At 37.5% G+C, this 17,834-nt stretch overlaps 1 protein-coding gene across 2 annotated transcripts; it reads right to left on the reverse strand.

The window, feature by feature from the left end:
* Window positions 1-461: 461 nt before the first annotated feature.
* On the reverse strand, window positions 462-17,497 carry LOC126175452 (peflin). Of its 2 annotated transcripts, none has more exons than XM_049922254.1 (5): window positions 17,253-17,497; window positions 16,722-17,103; window positions 3,645-3,788; window positions 1,118-1,252; window positions 462-1,030 (listed from the first exon to the last, which is right to left on the reverse strand). In XM_049922254.1, the coding sequence occupies exons 1-5, from the start codon at window positions 17,262-17,264 to the stop codon at window positions 939-941; spliced, it is 765 nt and encodes a 254-aa protein (XP_049778211.1). In that variant the 5' UTR covers window positions 17,265-17,497; the 3' UTR covers window positions 462-938. The 2 variants fall into 2 exon arrangements, with proteins under 2 accessions (XP_049778211.1, XP_049778212.1); XM_049922255.1 differs by having other exon boundaries at window positions 463-1,030; window positions 16,722-17,100; window positions 17,253-17,493.
* Window positions 17,498-17,834: the final 337 nt, after the last annotated feature.

Below are 17,834 nucleotides of genomic sequence, written 5' to 3' on the forward strand. Positions count from 1 at the left end.
CCTGATGAAGATAAACTCTGAACAATGAAAAAATTAAACATATGCAATGTACCACAGATCAGACAAAAAGGTCATACTGATGACACACCTTTGTGTTGTAGTTAGATAAAATCAGGAATATTAATATTCCAGGAAGTATAGTCACCAATGTTGATGATACCTAGATTATAATATGAGTTGTTAGAATGTATAAGATGTTTTGGTATAATTATGCAGCAGCTTAAGTGTGAGTGTGTGTGTGTGTGTGTGTGTGTGTGTGTGTGTGTGTGTGTGTGTGTGTGAGGTGTGAGAGAGAGAGAGAGAGAGAGAGAGAGAGAGAGAGAGAGAGAGAGAGACACAGAGAGAGAGAGTTTGTGTTTCAAAGAGAAGCTGCTGTATATAGCACATAAAGGAACAATGGTAGTCAAATCGGAAAACAAAAAGAAAATGGAGAGTGTTCTTGGTTGTAATAAACAACTTTTAATATAAAATTAACATGATAACTTTAGCAGACAAAAATTACTTTGACAAAAGTGAACTGATTACAGCCTGAAATAAACAAGTATGTGGTAAATCCACAGATACATATTGGCCATGCTCTTACATAAAAAGTACAGCAAAATCTATGCAAATTTATTGGAAGATTCTGATGTGCATTAAGCATAAGCAAAAATTGATAATTGCATTCAAAAGATTAAAAAAATTAAACACAATAAAATAAAAAATAATACACTACCTTCTGTGAGATAATACAGAAATGTGTGTAATTTCCTTGAGAATTTTGTACCCTATGATAAAAAGGTAATAATACTATGTGCTTCTAAAAAACCACTCTGGTAATGAATGCAGTATCACAGCTTAGAAGAAATGTATTAAAAATAGCTTCTGGCAATAACTATAGATGTTTATTGAAATAATATAGCCATCTGGTATAAAGCTTCCATAATACAGAAGTGACTTCATACAGAACAGCTCAATGCCAAGCCTAAAAAGTCCTCAAATCCAATAGTAATTACACCCCTCATTTCCTTGTCGCGGGCTCGAAATGCCTCTGTAATAAAAGAAGATATTCTGTTAACAACACTACCTTATAGGACATATCATACTAAAAAGAAAACTTTACACATTTAGTATCTACCTGTAAACCTCTGTATCTGCACACATATAACAATGAACTGATCAACAGTTATACGTTTATGTTCTCTTGGATCACTCCTTTGTACTAGAAACTTCACAAAATCTGGAGAGAAACGGAATCCCATCTGCTGAAGAGCTGAAAAAGGCATTTGTTTCTATTTCAACAGTTCACAACTTCATGAACAATTGCAAACTGGTTTAAAACTAATAATGCAAACCAATTAATGGAAAATGAGGTTACAATATTCACTGAGGAGAAGAACAGTGAAGCTTTGGTTTCTCTGTTGCTTTTACAGTAAGAGGAAGATAGTACAGAGAGTAAGGGGAGGGAGGGAATGGCTATAACAGATAGTACATTCCTTCATCAAACATCTTACTGGAGTGATAAAATTGCAAGATGGCTGTCATCTAGAAAAGCTACTATTAAAAATCCACAATTTCTAGCACTGTTTTGAAGAAACCATTAATTTTCTTCAGTCTTGATAGGCAGTGTTCACTATATAACAAAAACTTTTTTTTTTATTCTTTTACCATTATTCTGTACAATCTACAACATTTCCAACATAATCCAGATTGTATTTATCGTAACACTAAATATGTTACATCTACTGATTTGTCTAGACCCTCCTTTGTAATTATTTTTCTAAATTACACTTTACTTTCTCTATTACAAAATGTGCAATCTACTGCACTCCAAATAATATTCCAGTTAATAACCTGTGAAACCTGTATCATCATCTTACAGTAAATAGTATTTAACAATGTAACAACACACATCAGCTTTGTTACCAACACTTACAATTTAAGTCAATCCTACCACACTCGTAGCACAGGTAAGAGAGGCAGAAAAGATAAAGTCAAACCTTACAAACATTGATAACTTTTTATCATCACCTTGCTTCCTCATCTACTTTCACAAACCCCTCTACTTTTATAAGTTTATAAGTTATCTACTTTTATAAGTTTACAAGTTCACTCTGCAGCTCTTCTCTCCATTTAATAAAATACCTTGCCTAACAATGCACGTCTTATTGCACATATCATTCAAATCCATCACACAGCATTTGTGTAACTGCTCATGTCTGGCACATGCTTAAGCTGTTGCAAATTTATGTCCTTTACATCACACTCTAAATTACTAACTTCACAGAAGTGTCCCCTTATTTGTGACTACAGTTATTACAGTCTGAAGCACTGTAGTCTAACTAAACAGTGTGTAGCCCGAGGATCAGGACACACAATGACCAGATGAAAGAGATTGTCTTGGATTAAAAATTATTTCTAGAACGAATATCTCTCTCTCTCTCTCTATATATATATATATATATGTGTGTGTGTGTGTGTGTGTGTGTGTGTGTGTGTGTGTGTGTGTGTGTGAGAGAGAGAGAGAGAGAGAGAGAGAGAGAGAGAGAGAGAGAGAGAGTTTCGCCTTCTGGTAAATTGAACCAGTGTACGTACATCACTTGCAACAGAATTACTTCAATGTTTTAAAATCCAAAACTTTAAATTAAAAAGGAAATTGTTCAAGACAGGAGGCATGGCTGCCCAAGACAAGCTAGTTTTTTCAACAGTTTCAAACATGAAGAGATCAGTAATGCTTTAACAATCATCTGTGCAACATTTAGGACTGTAAATTATAATTATTATGCGCCAACAAAACATTAATATGAAGAAGACTGTGGCTGTTTTCACTTTTTTCAAGAGAAATGAATTTCCTTGAGGACCAAAAAGGTGCAATGCTCTTACAGCTTAACAACATAGGACAGTAAAACATTTCTCAAGGACTTGGCCATGAGATAGCTAAAGTCATAAAAAACAAATTGGTTTTAAAGAACTGTCATCTGATGACACAAACTAAAAATGTTAACCTGTAAGTTATTGAATGTGTCACCATTTTAAGAACACTGGAATTATATGAGCTGGGAGCACTGGGCTGTAGATATTGCACCAAGACATTGTTAAGGAAAAGGGTAAAATTTAAGATGATATCAAAGTCTCTATCATACACAAAAAATGATAATTTTTTAAAAACTTAGTAAAAATGAGACAAGCAAGCATGAGTATTATCTCACTCAGTGAAAACCGACAATTAGGAGTAGTTGGCAAAAAAAAAAAAAAAAAATAAATAAAATAAAAAACCACAATTAATATGTTTATGCCATTAAACATTAAGTAGTTTATCTATGGACTGGATTGCAAGTGAAAGAATTAAGCACATACATAAATCACAAAAACACAATGAAAGCATTGAAAAATAGGAAATTGTCAATACGAAAAAGACAAAATAATCAGTATAGGAGTTGGTTATTAAGTCAGCTCAGTGTTTTTACACTTAGACAAAGGTCAGAGGGTGATGAAGAAAGAACAAACATTATGTAGAAAATCCAATGTTCCATGTGTTTAACACTGACAAATGACTAATACGCTTTTATGAGACATCTTTCATCTTATAGCCTGACACATACAGGAGGGGCATGCTATACTGTTATTAATGAGCGTTGATTTAATAATTTGCAAATGGAACTCACCTTGGTTCAACTCATGTTCTTCAATGCTTCCAGAACCATCTTTGTCATAACTTCTGAATGTTGCAAGCCACTGATTTATGTAATTGTATAAAAGCTGAAATTCTTTGACATCAATTGTTCCACTTTTGTCTTGGTCAAACATGCCTGTGACAAAACAACAATTATACATTTAACTCTCTCTCATTCAAGGGTATGTAGACTGATAAGACATACAACTATCTTCAAATAAGTGATAAAGGTATCTTCTGCCTCAGTCACTGGTTCACATGAATGGTATTAATCTTTCAAGGGCGGGTAGTATTAAATGCTTCAATGGTGCTTTCAGTTAATGCCATGTTGTAAATGACGGCTGTAAGAAGAGGGAGACAGATGAATGTAAAAAAAGTATTTATTTCAACTGTGCAATGTAACCTAACCATCCAAGAAAAGAATTACTGGACGAGAATGATTACGTAAACGGTGTCTTCACAAAAGAAAAAGATTATATGTTAACAGAGGAATTACGTCCCCATGCAGCAGGTGGATATATAAACCATTTTCACTAACACAATCTGCAAACAAACCCAACATATCAAACATTACTGACAACCTGATAACTTCCAGGAGTAACAAACTGTTATACATGAAGATATATATGTCTCTTTGAAAACGTAATAAAACATTAGATCTATGGAACTTAGAGAGAGAGAGAGAGAGAGAGAGAGAGAGAGAGAGAGAGAGAGAGAGAGAGAGAGAGAGAGAGTTCAAAGCCACTGTATTATTTACCGTTAGGCATTCATTTGGTTTATCTTGGTTCTGATAACACTTCTGATTTCAATCTCCATCTGGCTTTCGAGCTTTATAAGGGTGCTATTATTTTTCCTTAGTAGAAGGGTTGGTACAGGATACACTCAGCCACCTCAGCCCAACTGAAGAGCTACTCAACTGATTAGTAATGCTTCCAAGGTCAAGAAACCCAACAATGTCTGGGAGCACTGTGTGCTGACCACACGCCTCTCCATACCGCATCCAATGATGCCACTGAGGAAGGATGACATAGCAGTCGATTGCGCCGAACTTTCCTACCTATTGCCAGAATATGAACTGAACTCTGATAATTAATACCTTCTAATCCATTGGGTGATCTAAATTTTACAGACAGACTCATTAATCGAGAATTTGTGGATGTTCCACATAAATGCATTAAATTAGTTGTTAACACACCTACAATTTCAAATCTCTAGAGTTCTACTGACCTGAGTGGCAAATGCCATAATTTAAGATTTTTCTGATTCAAAATAAACTAATTACAATTTTATCTGTCAACATTTAGGAATACAATATGAAAGGTGGATCACTAAGACACAGCATGTAATGTAAGAGGATCACACACTGATGTATACTTTCAGAGCAGCAACTGATATCATTTTACATAAGAAAAAGAAAAGCTATAAAATATTGGTTCACATGGTGCACACTTCCATCAGACAAGAAAGCCATGTGTCTAGATCACAGAATTTGCAAGAGGTTGTTTTCAATGCATAAACCAACAGCCAAACTGGATTGTCATTTTATGAAGTGGCAAAACAAGAAAAACCATTCATTAAATCAGGAAGTTACAACGGTGGGAATCCCATCTATCATTTTCACATGTTCATGGGTGGCACAGAAAGCACAGAAGACTTGGTACAGCAGTACAGTCACTAACCAACAAAGTTACTGTGGCAGATAAAAATCTGTTGCTCTAGAAATGAGCTTAGCCATGGATCACACTGTATTATTTACGATGCATGAGTGTGATGATTACATCACTGCTCACGGTGATTTTGCCTGACTGGCATATCAATTCTAGACTACACACCCTTCAAACAAACTTTTTGATCATCCCTTGTAATAAACCTGGCACAAAAAATTAGGTGTTTGATGTCCTAAAAAACACAGAATATTCTGAATCACCAACCACCCACATGGTTCTCTGATGGTTTCAAGAGATGAATATGGCTGATGAAGTAGCAACTTAATTCAAAGCCACATAAATATTCCATAAACCACCATACTGTTTCTGCAAATGCATGTGTGTACCTATTGAGTATCTTCCATTTTTAGTACTCATGAAGCATATTTTTGGGATAGTCTGCTGGTTGTTGAAATTTAATACATGTCACACAGCGTATTTTTTGTAGAAACAAGTTGGTTCATGATAGTTCCTGATATTTACTTTTCAACCACTGTGATATGTTTAACATAAAACCAGTTTATATTCTGAATCACATTTTTATTCATAAAACATCAATTTTTAATAAAACAAGACACATTTGTTGAAAAGTCAAACATCATCCGCAGAAGGTTCTGACCAGTACGGACAATGTCACACAGCTAATCACTGCACATCAATTTCTGTGCTAATGAAATGCTATCTACAGCTTGCTCCCATGTCACAAAACAATTCTGTACACTTATCTATATATGAAAATAAAACCACACAGAACTGTAGCATAGCCAGATGTCTAAGTTAGGTTGGAAGGTGAAAACCTGGCGAAGCCAATGAATGCAAGCACAACGTAAAGGTTAATGATCTGTGATGTAGCATGTCATCTACATCCATGCCACATTTAAAACATTTTTAATTATAGAAACTAAATCTCCAATGTACATTCAGAAAACCTACAATATACAATGGACAAGTCTCCAATTGGTATGCTGGTGCTTGTTATGTATAAATAATGCATACAAATTACGAAAAATATAAAGGGAGTCCACTATGTAACTTTTACTGGTATGGGCAGTAATGTGGGAAACTGAAGCTTTAGTAAAGTGGGTCTGAACAGAAAAAGTGGTAGGCATACTTCACTGACCACAATTTGTGTTTGAATTCTAGGCTGGCACACGTTGTCAAAAATGTTTTGTTCAAATCAAGTTGCTGCAGTTTACAATGTCAGAAAACAATAACATCATATGCAGGATGGCTGCAGATACTGTGATGAAGTACACTCAATTACAAAATTACCAAGAGGAAAAACAACTTCTAGCATAAAGGAGAGGTCTCAATATACCTGTAACAAAGAGATATTGAAAGTATACAGAGAAAGACAGTATGAAGGGTCACAAGTTCTTTTGAGCCATGGGAGAATGTCACAGACAAGATTAAGAACCTTAACCGGCAGACTCTTGAAGATAGATGTAAACTTTACCGAGAAAGCCTACTTACAAAATTTCAAGAACCTGTTTTAAATGATGACGCTAGGAATATACTACAATACCCTGTGTATTGTTCCCATATGGATTGTGAGGATAAGATTAGATTCATTACAGCAGAAACAGAGGCATTTAAACACTCTTTCTTCCTGCACTCCATACATGAATGGACCAGAAAGACACCCTAATAACTGGTACAATGGGTCATATCCTCTGCCATGCACTTCACAGTGGTTTGCTGAGTATAGATGGGGCAGTGAATATGGGGATACAAAGACATGACCATTTCAGTACTATGGTATTCTTTCTATAATTTGAAGTGAAGATGTAGTTTTACAAAATATATTTGTTTGGTCCTTTAATGTAGAGTAATAATGATTTCACAATTTAATTTGTAGCTAATTATATAGTTTTAATCTAAATATCAATCTCTATGGTAGAAATTGTAATGCTTGCCTTCATATACAATTGTCTGATAAGATGAACATTTTGTTTCATATATCTGTTGCCTCTCTGAGCTCAGATTGTGTGACTTAACACTTACAAGGCAAGCCTACAAATGTCGTGTGAGATTTATTACCATGATACATTGCACAAAACTGTTTGAGAGTTGGATACTCTCAAAAGGTTATGTAATTTACAATTTTAATAACTTTACTTATGTCTTGACCATACTTTTATTTCTCATCAACATTACGCATTTTGACTTTCCATCATTTTCAATAGATACAAAAGTACAACACAAAACTGGTATCAGACAATTATGCACTTGCATTATTTTACTTAAAGTTAACATCTTACAAACTTTGTAGTCACAGTACTACAAACAGTTTTATAGGATTTTTAATATGCCAAGATTAATATCGTGCATTTCTTCCTCCATTCTTTAATTTGTGTCATGGCATTCTACAATGTTTGTTGTTTACAGGAAAACAATTTTATGGTCATATAAACATAGAACATCTTATGTACATTATCTTAAGCATGCCGATAGAGTATTTATAAGCACCTAACACTGCATGGCAAACGTTGAAAACTGTTGACAACAGCACTACTATAACTGTTTTACAACACTTTCACATTATTTTATTTCAGATGTCATTTTATAAATATTTGTAGTCACAGTATTACAAACAGTTTACAGCAATCGAACAGTGAAAAATCCAGGATGGAATGTAACAATATTATGAAAAGGAAAGTTGCAATTCACCAAACTGTTTCACACCATATAGTGGAGATGCTGAGTTACAGATATGCACAACAAAAAGACTGTCACAAATAAATGAAGCTTTCGGCCATTAAGGTCTTCGTCAACAATAGATGCGCTAATGGTTCATTTACTTGTGACAGTCTTTTTGTTGTGCATATCTGCAACTCAGCATCTCTGCTATATGGTGTGAAACAGTTTTACAGGATTCTTTAATATTTTAAGATTAATATTCTGTTCCCCTTGACCCTTCCCCCTTTCCATAATTGCAACATGGCAATCTACAATGTTTTTTAGTAGCAGAAAGCAATTTAACGGTTGTACAACCATAGATGATTTTATGTACGGTATCTTAAGTGTGTCAACTTTAATCAATTCCTTTACAACCCTCTAGCAATCTATATAACTTCAACTTTTATTAAATATTTATGAACTTTCACTAATGGTAGTAATTTCTGTGCTATAAGTTGTAAATAAAACAATAAGATTTGTCTGTTAACAGACAGTTGGCCCCAGCACCTATCAGCGCATTCTTCCTGTGTATTAGATAAAAGAATCTGTAACACACTGTGATTGTAAACAGATACTGTACCACATACTGACTAGAGATGGGGGATCCGCTGCTGAACTGATACATAGAGTTGAGTCTTTCAAAGGAGTGAACAATCAGTGATTCAGAAAAAAAGAACGGTAGCTCCAAACGTTTCCCACGGCGCAGAGAGAGAGAGAGAGAGAGAGAGAGAGAGAGAGAGAGAGAGAGAGAGAGAGAGAGAGAGAGAGCATATCAGCGGTGCCTCTGCTGGTCAGAGCACAGTGCACGCCACACAACACAGCATATCAGCGGCGCCTCTGCTGGTCAGAGCACAGTGCACGCCACACAACACAGCCAGCGCCGGCCTCTGCCCTGCTTCTACCTTGGCTGCCTGTATTGTGCAGTGCCCCATTGGATTTTGTGTTTCACATATGCCGTGCCGTCTCTGTGCGTCGTCTGCCGCGTGCAGTGTCTGGCGCAGCTTAACTTAGCATCGCACTCTGTCGGCGATCGTTTCAGTCGCACGTTCTGCCCTCTGGGCAGTTTATGCGAGCAACAGGACAGAGAGCCTCCTAGCGGAGAACATAGGAACTACTTGCAACAACCTGCTCGCAAGAGAACGGACAATTTGTCTCGGAGTGGGTGACTGGTGGCCGTTCACCGCTCCCCCACCCTCTGAACTCGCCCGCTCAACGCTCACCCCACCGTTCTCGACTCTAGCCAGAGCATTGAGCAAAGCAACTCAGATGTCACTCTGGTCTCTGCCGTCTTAGCTCACGCAGTAATACAACTCGCGGCTCGACCTGCTCGACTCAGTGCTTCTGCATCGGAGTTCGTCTCTACTGGATATTGTTCTTCGTAGTAATACCGCTATGTATATTACATTATTATGTTATATACCTAAAAACAAAGATGATGTGACTTACCAAATGAAAGTGCTGGCAGGTCGACAGACACGCAAACGAACACAAACATACACACAAAAGTCAAGCTTTCGCAACAAACTGTTGCCTCATCAGGAAAGAGGGAAGGAGAGGGAAAGACGAAAGGATGTGGGTTTTAAGGGAGAGGGTAAGGAGTCATTCCAGTCCCGGGAGCGGAAAGACTTACCTTAGGGGGAAAAAAGGACGGGTATACACTCGCACACACACACATATCCATCCACACATATACAGAGTCTGTATATGTGTGGATGGATATGTGTGCGGAAAGACTTACCTTAGGGGGAAAAAAGGACGGGTATACACTCGCACACACACACATATCCATCCACACATATACGGTAAGTCTTTCCGCTCCCGGGACTGGAATGACTCCTTACCCTCTCCCTTAAAACCCACATCCTTTCGTCTTTCCCTCTCCTTCCCTCTTTCCTGATGAGGCAACAGTTTGTTGCGAAAGCTTGAATTTTGTGTGTATGTTTGTGTTCGTTTGTGTGTCTGTCGACCTGCCAGCACTTTCATTTAGTAAGTCACATCATCTTTGTTTTTAGGTATATTTTTCCTTCGTGGAATGCTTCCTTCTATTATAACCACATTATTATGTTATGTATACATCATTTATTTTTATTTGTTTAAACTGATCAGATTAGGTTCCTGACAACTCCTCTTACTATAGGATTTTTATTATGGACACTCGAATTTACGCTTTAATTACGAGCGAACCGATAAACGTATCGCAAAATGTGATACACCAATATTTTCCTTGTTTTATTCTGCGTAAGGCTATATGCAGCACTTTCGTCTTACAGTTAAATTTATATTTTTTTTTCTTATTCTGGTACGGATTTAGCGATTTTAGGCGTCTTCGTAAGGAAACGTTCACTTTAAAAATATATGGCATGCGATGTATTTGTATGAGGTTAATCAAATTTTAATACATTATAGCCAAATATATTGTTAATGTAAATCTCAAGTTACAACATTTTCCGATCACCCAAAAGACCACGATAGTGCAAAATAAATCAATAATCAAAAACTTTGTCATATCGTGGAAATTTCAATAAACAATACAAAATTCTTACTCATTATCTGTGTTACTTCAAAATAGGATCAAATAAGATCAAAATACAGGTATAGTACTGGAATAAACCAAGTTTAAAGGGCAATGTGCCTTCCATTTATTTTCTATTGTAAATGAGTGGTGAGTCATGGAAAAGAGCTCATTCATTTCAGGGAGTGAACAGTTCTGATCCGATCTCTGAAAAGAACAGTTTTGCCCATCTCTAATACTGACCACTGCCTAGCAGCTTAGTCCCCTTTGCTTCCAAAATTTTCGTTTGGTAGCAGTTTGCATTTGTATCGTGCTCGAGAATGTCGACATAATACAATGTATCTAAGCTAGGAAGCCATGTTCTAGTCATCGTAATGTGTCTTATCCATGGTGAAATGTATCATATTTTTGTAGCCTTTGAAAATGACAAAGTCAAAACACTTGATGAAAAAGAAATGTGTGGTCACGACATAAGTAAAGTTACGAAAATTGTATCCAGATGGCCACACCGTCTCACAGCATTTTCTTGCAAATAGCAACTTATGTATTTTAATTGCATTCTTCATATTAGCATGCTCTGATCATCTAGTTTTAAACTTTACACTTAGATTTCATGCTCATACGAAACAATGGTTTGTTGTTGTGGTCTTCAGTCCTGAGACTGGTTTGATGCAGCTCTCCATGCTACTCTATCCTGTGCAAGCTTCTTCATCTCCCAGTACCTACTGCAACCTACATCCTTCTGAATCTGCTTAGTGTATTGATCTCTTGGTCTCCCTCTACGATTTTTACCCTCCACGCTGCCCTCCAATGCTAAATTTGTGATCCCTCGATGCCTCAGAACATGTCCTACCAACCGATCCCTTTTTCTAGTCAAGTTGTGCCACAAACTTCTCTTCTCCCCAATCCTATTCAATACCTCCTCATTAGTTACGTGATCTACCCACCTTATCTTCAGCATTCTTCTGTAGCACCACATTTGAAAGCTTCTATTCTCTTCTTGTCCAAACTAGTTATCGTCCATGTCTCACTTCCATACATGGCTACACTCCATACAAATACTTTCAGAAACGACTTCCTGACACCTAAATCTATATTCGATGTTAACAAATTTCTCTTCTTGAGAAACGCTTTCCTTGCCATTGCCAGTCTACATTTTATATCCTCTCTACTTCGACCATCATCGGTTATTTTACTCCCCAAATAGCAAAACTCCTTTACTACTTTAAGTGTCTCATTTCCTAATCTAATTCCCTCAGCATCACCCGACTTAATTTGACTACATTCCATTACCCTCGTTTTGCTTTCGTTGATGTTCATCTTATATCCTCCTTTCAAGACACTGTCCATTCCGTTCAACTGCTCTTGCAAGTCCTTTGCTGTCTCTGACAGAATTACAATGTCATCGGCGAACCTCAAAGTTTTTACTTCTTCTCCATGAATTTTAATACCTACTCCAAATTTTTCTTTTGTTTCCTTTACTGCTTGCTCAATATACAGACTGAATAACATCGGGGAGAGGCTACAACCCTGTCTCACTCCTTTCCCAACCACTGCTTCCCTTTCATGCCCCTCGACTCTTATAACTGCCATCTGGTTTCTGTACAAATTGTAAATAGCCTTTCGCTCCCTGTATTTTACCCCTGCCACCTTCAGAATTTGAAAGAGAGTATTCCAGTCAACATTGTCAAAAGCTTTCTCTAAGTCTACAAATGCTAGAAACGTAGGTTTGCCTTTTCTTAATCTTTCTTCCAAGATAAGTCGTAAGGTCAGTATTGCCTCACGTGATCCAACATTTCTACGGAATCCAAACTGACCTTCCCCGAGGTCGGCTTCTACCAGTTTTTCCATTCGTCTGTAAAGAATTCGCGTTAATATTTTGCAGCTGTGACTTATTAAACTGATAGTTCGGTAACTTTCACATCTGTCAACACCTGCTTTCTTTGGGATTGGAATTATTATATTCTTCTTGAAGTCTGAGGGTATTTCGCCTGTCTCATACATCGTGCTCACCAGATGGTAGAGTTTTGTCATGACTGGCTCTCCTGAGGCCATCAGTAGTTCTAATGGAATGTTGTCTACTCCCGGGGCCTTGTTTTGACTCAGGTCTTTCAGTGCTCTGTCAAACTCTTCACGCAGTATCTTATCTCCCATTTCATCTTCATCTACATCCTCTTCCATTTCCATAATATTGTCCTCAAGTACATCGCCCTTGTATAAACCCTCTATATACTCCTTCCACCTTTCTGCTTTCCCTTCTTTGCTTAGAACTGGGTTGCCATCTGAGCTCTTGATATTCATACAAGTGGTTCTCTTCTCTCCAAAGGTCTCTTTTAATTTTCCTGTAGGCAGTATCTATCTTACCCCTAGTGAGACAAGCCTCTACATCCTTACATTTGTCCTCTAGCCATCCCTGCTTAGCCATTTTGCATTTCCTGTCGATTTCATTTTTGAGACGTTTGTATTCCTTTTTGCCTGCTTCATTTACTGCATTTTTATATTTTCTCCTTTCATCAATTAAGTTCAATATTTCTTCTGTTACCCAAGGATTTCTATTAGCCCGCGTCTTTTTACCTACTTGATCATCTGCTGCCTTCACCACTCCATCCCTCAGAGCTACCCATTCTTCTTCTACTGTATTTCTTTCCCCCATTCCTGTCAATTGTTCCCTAATGCTCTCCCTGAAACTCTCTACAACCTCTGGTTCTTTCAGTTTATCCAAGTCCCATCTCCTTAAATTCCCACCTTTTTGCAGTTTCTTCAGTTTCATTCTGCAGTTCATAACCAATAGATTGTGGTCAGAATCTACATCTGCCCCAGGAAATGTCTTACAATTTAAAACCTGGTTCCTAAATCTCTGTCTTACCATTATATAATCTATCTGAAACCTGTCAGTATCTCCAGGCTTCTTCCATGTATACAGCCTCCTTTCATGATTCTTGAACCAAGTGTTAGCTATGATTAAGTTGAACAATGGTAAGGTGCACTTAGAGTTTTGGTAGCTCCTCTGCTACGTGGTGTGGTTAGCAAATCATTTCTGTTGGCCATAGTCAATTACACGATAGTATACAGTAGCCACTGAGAATTGGTGAATCTAATGATTTGTTTTAGCTGAAGATGCAAACTTATTACTCCTGTTTTTGATACAGAAATCACGAGATTGACAATTACTAATATGTCCATTGTGGATTATAAAGTTGGTTAGTGGTTTTCATATGTATTTATCATATTGTATGTTTCTCAAGATGTACAGGACTTTAGGAATACTGGTTTGTATTCCTAATGTTACAGTTTGGTTGCAGGTTGGCAAAGCGAACAAAAATATAACTGGAGGGAAACCGGCTGTGGTGATGGACTGATGTTTAGTGTAGCCCAATCATCATTTCAAAAACTCTGTGGGCTATTTTGAAGTGTCCTGGTTTCCAAGGTAGTGGTTACACAGGAACCTAAGACTACAGTTTAAATTTTATTGAATATTCTATTTTACACGACAATATTCTGCACAGTATATTCTATTGTGCCACCGCATAATTTCATACACTCCACACCATGACGAAGTTTACTGAACACCATTTTCTCACTGGTTCTGCCACCATATCTAACCATCAGACTACTCATTCATCATGTTCACTTCCCATATTCACGCACAAACAGTTACCAACTGCAACATTAAATGCAAAAACCACTGATACTGTAAGTGCATGTTTATCCAAATGATTACTAATGATTATGTTCAATCCCAACGTGTGGGTGTGTATGTTGATATTGGTATCGGGAGAGTTTTTGAGCTATATAGGCCAAGGGAAGTGTTTGATCCTAATTTATGGGATCGGGAGCTGCTGTTGAGCTATATAGGTCAAGGGAAGTGTCCGATTCCAGATGATACTGTGTTCAGTGGTATTTGGGGAGCTTTGTGATGTCGGTTTTTCGTCGTTTTGTGTGGTTTTGTATGAGGGTGGGTGTCTAAATTTGTTTGTATTTAGTTTGCCCCTACCTAAAAACACCCCATTTCCCGCACTTGTCCCGTTAGTGTCATTAGGATTTTTGTGGAAAGTGAGTGTGTGTGTTTTTTGATGTATTTTAGTCCTCATAATGTGTACGTACAGACTTTATATGCGTCATATTGGAATCGTGGTTTATGGTCGTATCCGCCATGTTTGTGACGTCATGGGTCAAAGCAGACGGGCGGGATCGGACGCTTCCGTATTTCCACATTATGAACAATTGACAATAAGAAGAAAAATATGAGACAAGTCACAGTTACACTTAAAATAAATTCATAATAAGAAAAAGCAACAGTTACATTTGAACAATGAAATAAATCATCTACCCCTAATAGTATCTAGGGAAACATTTAATTTTATTATTTTAGATTTGTAATAAGTATATGTAACATCTGCAGAGTGAATTAATCATCTACAAACTTACAGTAAGAGAATACTCTGCTCTGTTAGTTTAGGCTAGCAAACTAAATTATTCTATTTTATAGATACAGTTCTTCTTAAGTAACATTTCAACTTTTTTTCTGAATCTTTCTCCATTAAGGTTTCAGCTAGCTTGTATAGAAACTCCCATATGATGATAAAATCTTCTCGGGTTGACAGCTGAGTCAATGCGTTGTTCTCTGGCAACATTTCAACAAGTTTCTTACTTGTGACTTACAGGTGACTGTCAACCCAAGACGATTTTATCACCGAGATTCGCTGAGAACACCTGCATTCTCATTACTCCTATGTGCCTTACACTGCTGTGTCCTTTACAAAGCCACTGAATACGCGTACATTCTGTATCCTTTACGTAGTCATTGACTATTTATAGATGCATCATTGAAAAAGGCTGGTCTTATAACAGATTTGTGGTAAATTTTCATGAATAAAGCACACTGTTTTGTAAATATAAATAAATGGCAAGATACTGAACTCCAGAAAAAGATGATTAGTGATGGAGGAGAGAGGCACTTGACTAAGTATTCATATCTATGTAATAATTATATCCCAGTGTGCAACACATCAAAATGGAAGGCAGTGTACAAGCGCAAGGAATACACATTTTAGTGTCTCAGTGCCATGGGACGCCAACAATTTTGCCACACCATAAACACTGGTTCTCCCCTTGTCACTGAAGTTTAGCAATGTCATGACTGTTTTGTAGCTGGATGGGTAACCATCTGGCTACAAGTACTGTCAGCTCAGGATATGCAGGTCAGTGAAGTGCCGACCACTCTAAACCCTCAGGATATGAAAAGCGTAGAGCAAAATCCTCAATCTATTTACCAACCTTTTTTATGTATCCCACCAGAGAGTATCATATTTACATTCCAAGGAATTTAGAGGTTCTCTCTTTGTTTACATGTAGGTTTTCAAATCTGACATTGTTTATCCTGACAAAACTACATGTGATGGGCGAAAATTCATATACACTGTTTTGTCCTCATTCAATAACAGTTTGTCTGTGTTTAACAACCAGATTAGTGTTTGTAACAAAAATAGTGTTACACAGTTCATTAACACAGTGGTTCAAAGAAAGTATATCGATGTCAACAGCCAACATTACTGGTAGACACTTTAGAATGCTTTGGGACGGAAAACTGATAAATACAATACACTGAAGTGAAGTGGATGAAGTGAGGAACCTTGTCTTATGTCAAACTAATTTGTATGCTTCCCACTTTTTTTCAGGTGATTATGACTTTTTTCGCTGTAGTGTCATTGTCAGGACACTATTACTAACACATCGCCAACTGATACAAAATCATATGAGAAACATTGTTGTCTTAACACATTTACATGAGAAAGAAGTAAGCTACTAGTGGACCATGCAACATTTAACGATCCCACAGACTAAATTAGGATCCTACCAACGAAATCTTACTATAAATAATAGTGGGTTCGACATTAATATTGGACCCCGTTGAAATCTTCGATACGGTGAGGTACAATGACAGACTGATCTGTAGCCCAGCCCGAGGTCTACGTTAGATTAGAAGGTGACAATTTCGTTTTGAGTCTACAAAGACACACACAACTCTGTTACATCATAAAGCAGTTAGCCTAATGAGAAGTAATTTGTCACTGTGCAAGCTGTAACAAAATGAAAATACAAATTTTTACAATAACTAACAGAACACACAATTGTAAATATTTACACCTTAGAGACATTGACTATAACTCACCTATCATTAGCGCACACGCTGTCTCACTAAAATTCTTTCCCTGGCCATTTACAAGCGCCGCCTGTAATTCCTTTGCTGATATTTTTCCTGAGCGGTCAACATCGACGGCATTGAACCACTGTTGTACTTCAGGACTTACTCCGTCGTATCCTCCTGGGTAAGAGCCATAATTCGATGGTTGGCCACCAAATCCGGCCTGTGGCTGTCCTCCAGCATAGGGCTGCTGTGCGTTTGGATAACCTGCACCGCCAGAGTATGAACCTGGAGCTTGCTGTCCAGGATAACCAGCTGAACTTGGAGCTTGCTGTCCTGGGTAACCAGTGTTACCGGGATAGCCACTACTGGGTTGAGCGCCTCCATAACCAGCATAGCTCAGATTCTGCTATGACAGAAAATCACACGTAACTGAATCTTTCTGTCAGTACCCACTACCAATATTTATAAGCAACAAATTGTGACTGACAGATGTAGCGGTTTCAATATATATGATCCTTATTGAGGACTTTATCATACAACGGCTATTGTACTCACCGGGTATGACATTGCGGCTTTCAAACTTTAGTAAACCCGAATCAATTACATACATCCAGCAAAGCAACAACTCTATGATAATACTGTCGCAGAAGTTTAACCATAGAGTCAGGTACGACTAATATCTATGGTGGTGGCAAAGTGCCTTGTACAAAGTGATTCGGTATTCTACTCCTTCATCTTTAGAGATTACGTCATCTGGCTCGTGCACGGGAGAAGCTAAATAGAGTCACCCAATGAATTCCCTGTTAAGTACTGACCTCTCTGGATTCACCTCTGTAACACTTGTCCTTGATGTCACCATGACGTGTAAATGCTCACTGCTCACTTACGCTTTCGCCCGTCGGGGTCTGGGATGTTTATCGACTTTTGTGGTCGTATCGAGTATGAGCGCGGTGAGCAACATTTCCAATTTCCTGTTTTTCGTGTTCCGTCGGAAATACGGATTTCCTCCGAAATCTTACGATTTTTAATTTTAATTTTTTATGATGTAATACATGGTATTGCTCGAACGATGTAATACCATAAATATAAATCCCCAGCTTGTAACTGGTAATCGCCGATGATCGGAATAAACCAGAG

The sequence above is a fragment of the Schistocerca cancellata genome, chromosome 3, assembly GCF_023864275.1.
Source record: "Schistocerca cancellata isolate TAMUIC-IGC-003103 chromosome 3, iqSchCanc2.1, whole genome shotgun sequence".
Lineage (NCBI taxonomy): Eukaryota > Metazoa > Arthropoda > Insecta > Orthoptera > Acrididae > Schistocerca > Schistocerca cancellata.

Bases quoted from the DNA above. Each gene is read 5' to 3' on its own strand.
- LOC126175452 (XM_049922254.1), bottom strand. The intron at 3,789-16,721 runs GTGAGTTATAGT...GTTTTGTCACAG, and splicing joins AGCGTGTGCGCTAATGATAG to GCATGTTTGACCAAGACAAA. The intron at 1,031-1,117 runs GTAGATACTAAA...CTTTTATTACAG, and splicing joins GCAGATACAGAGGTTTACAG to AGGCATTTCGAGCCCGCGAC.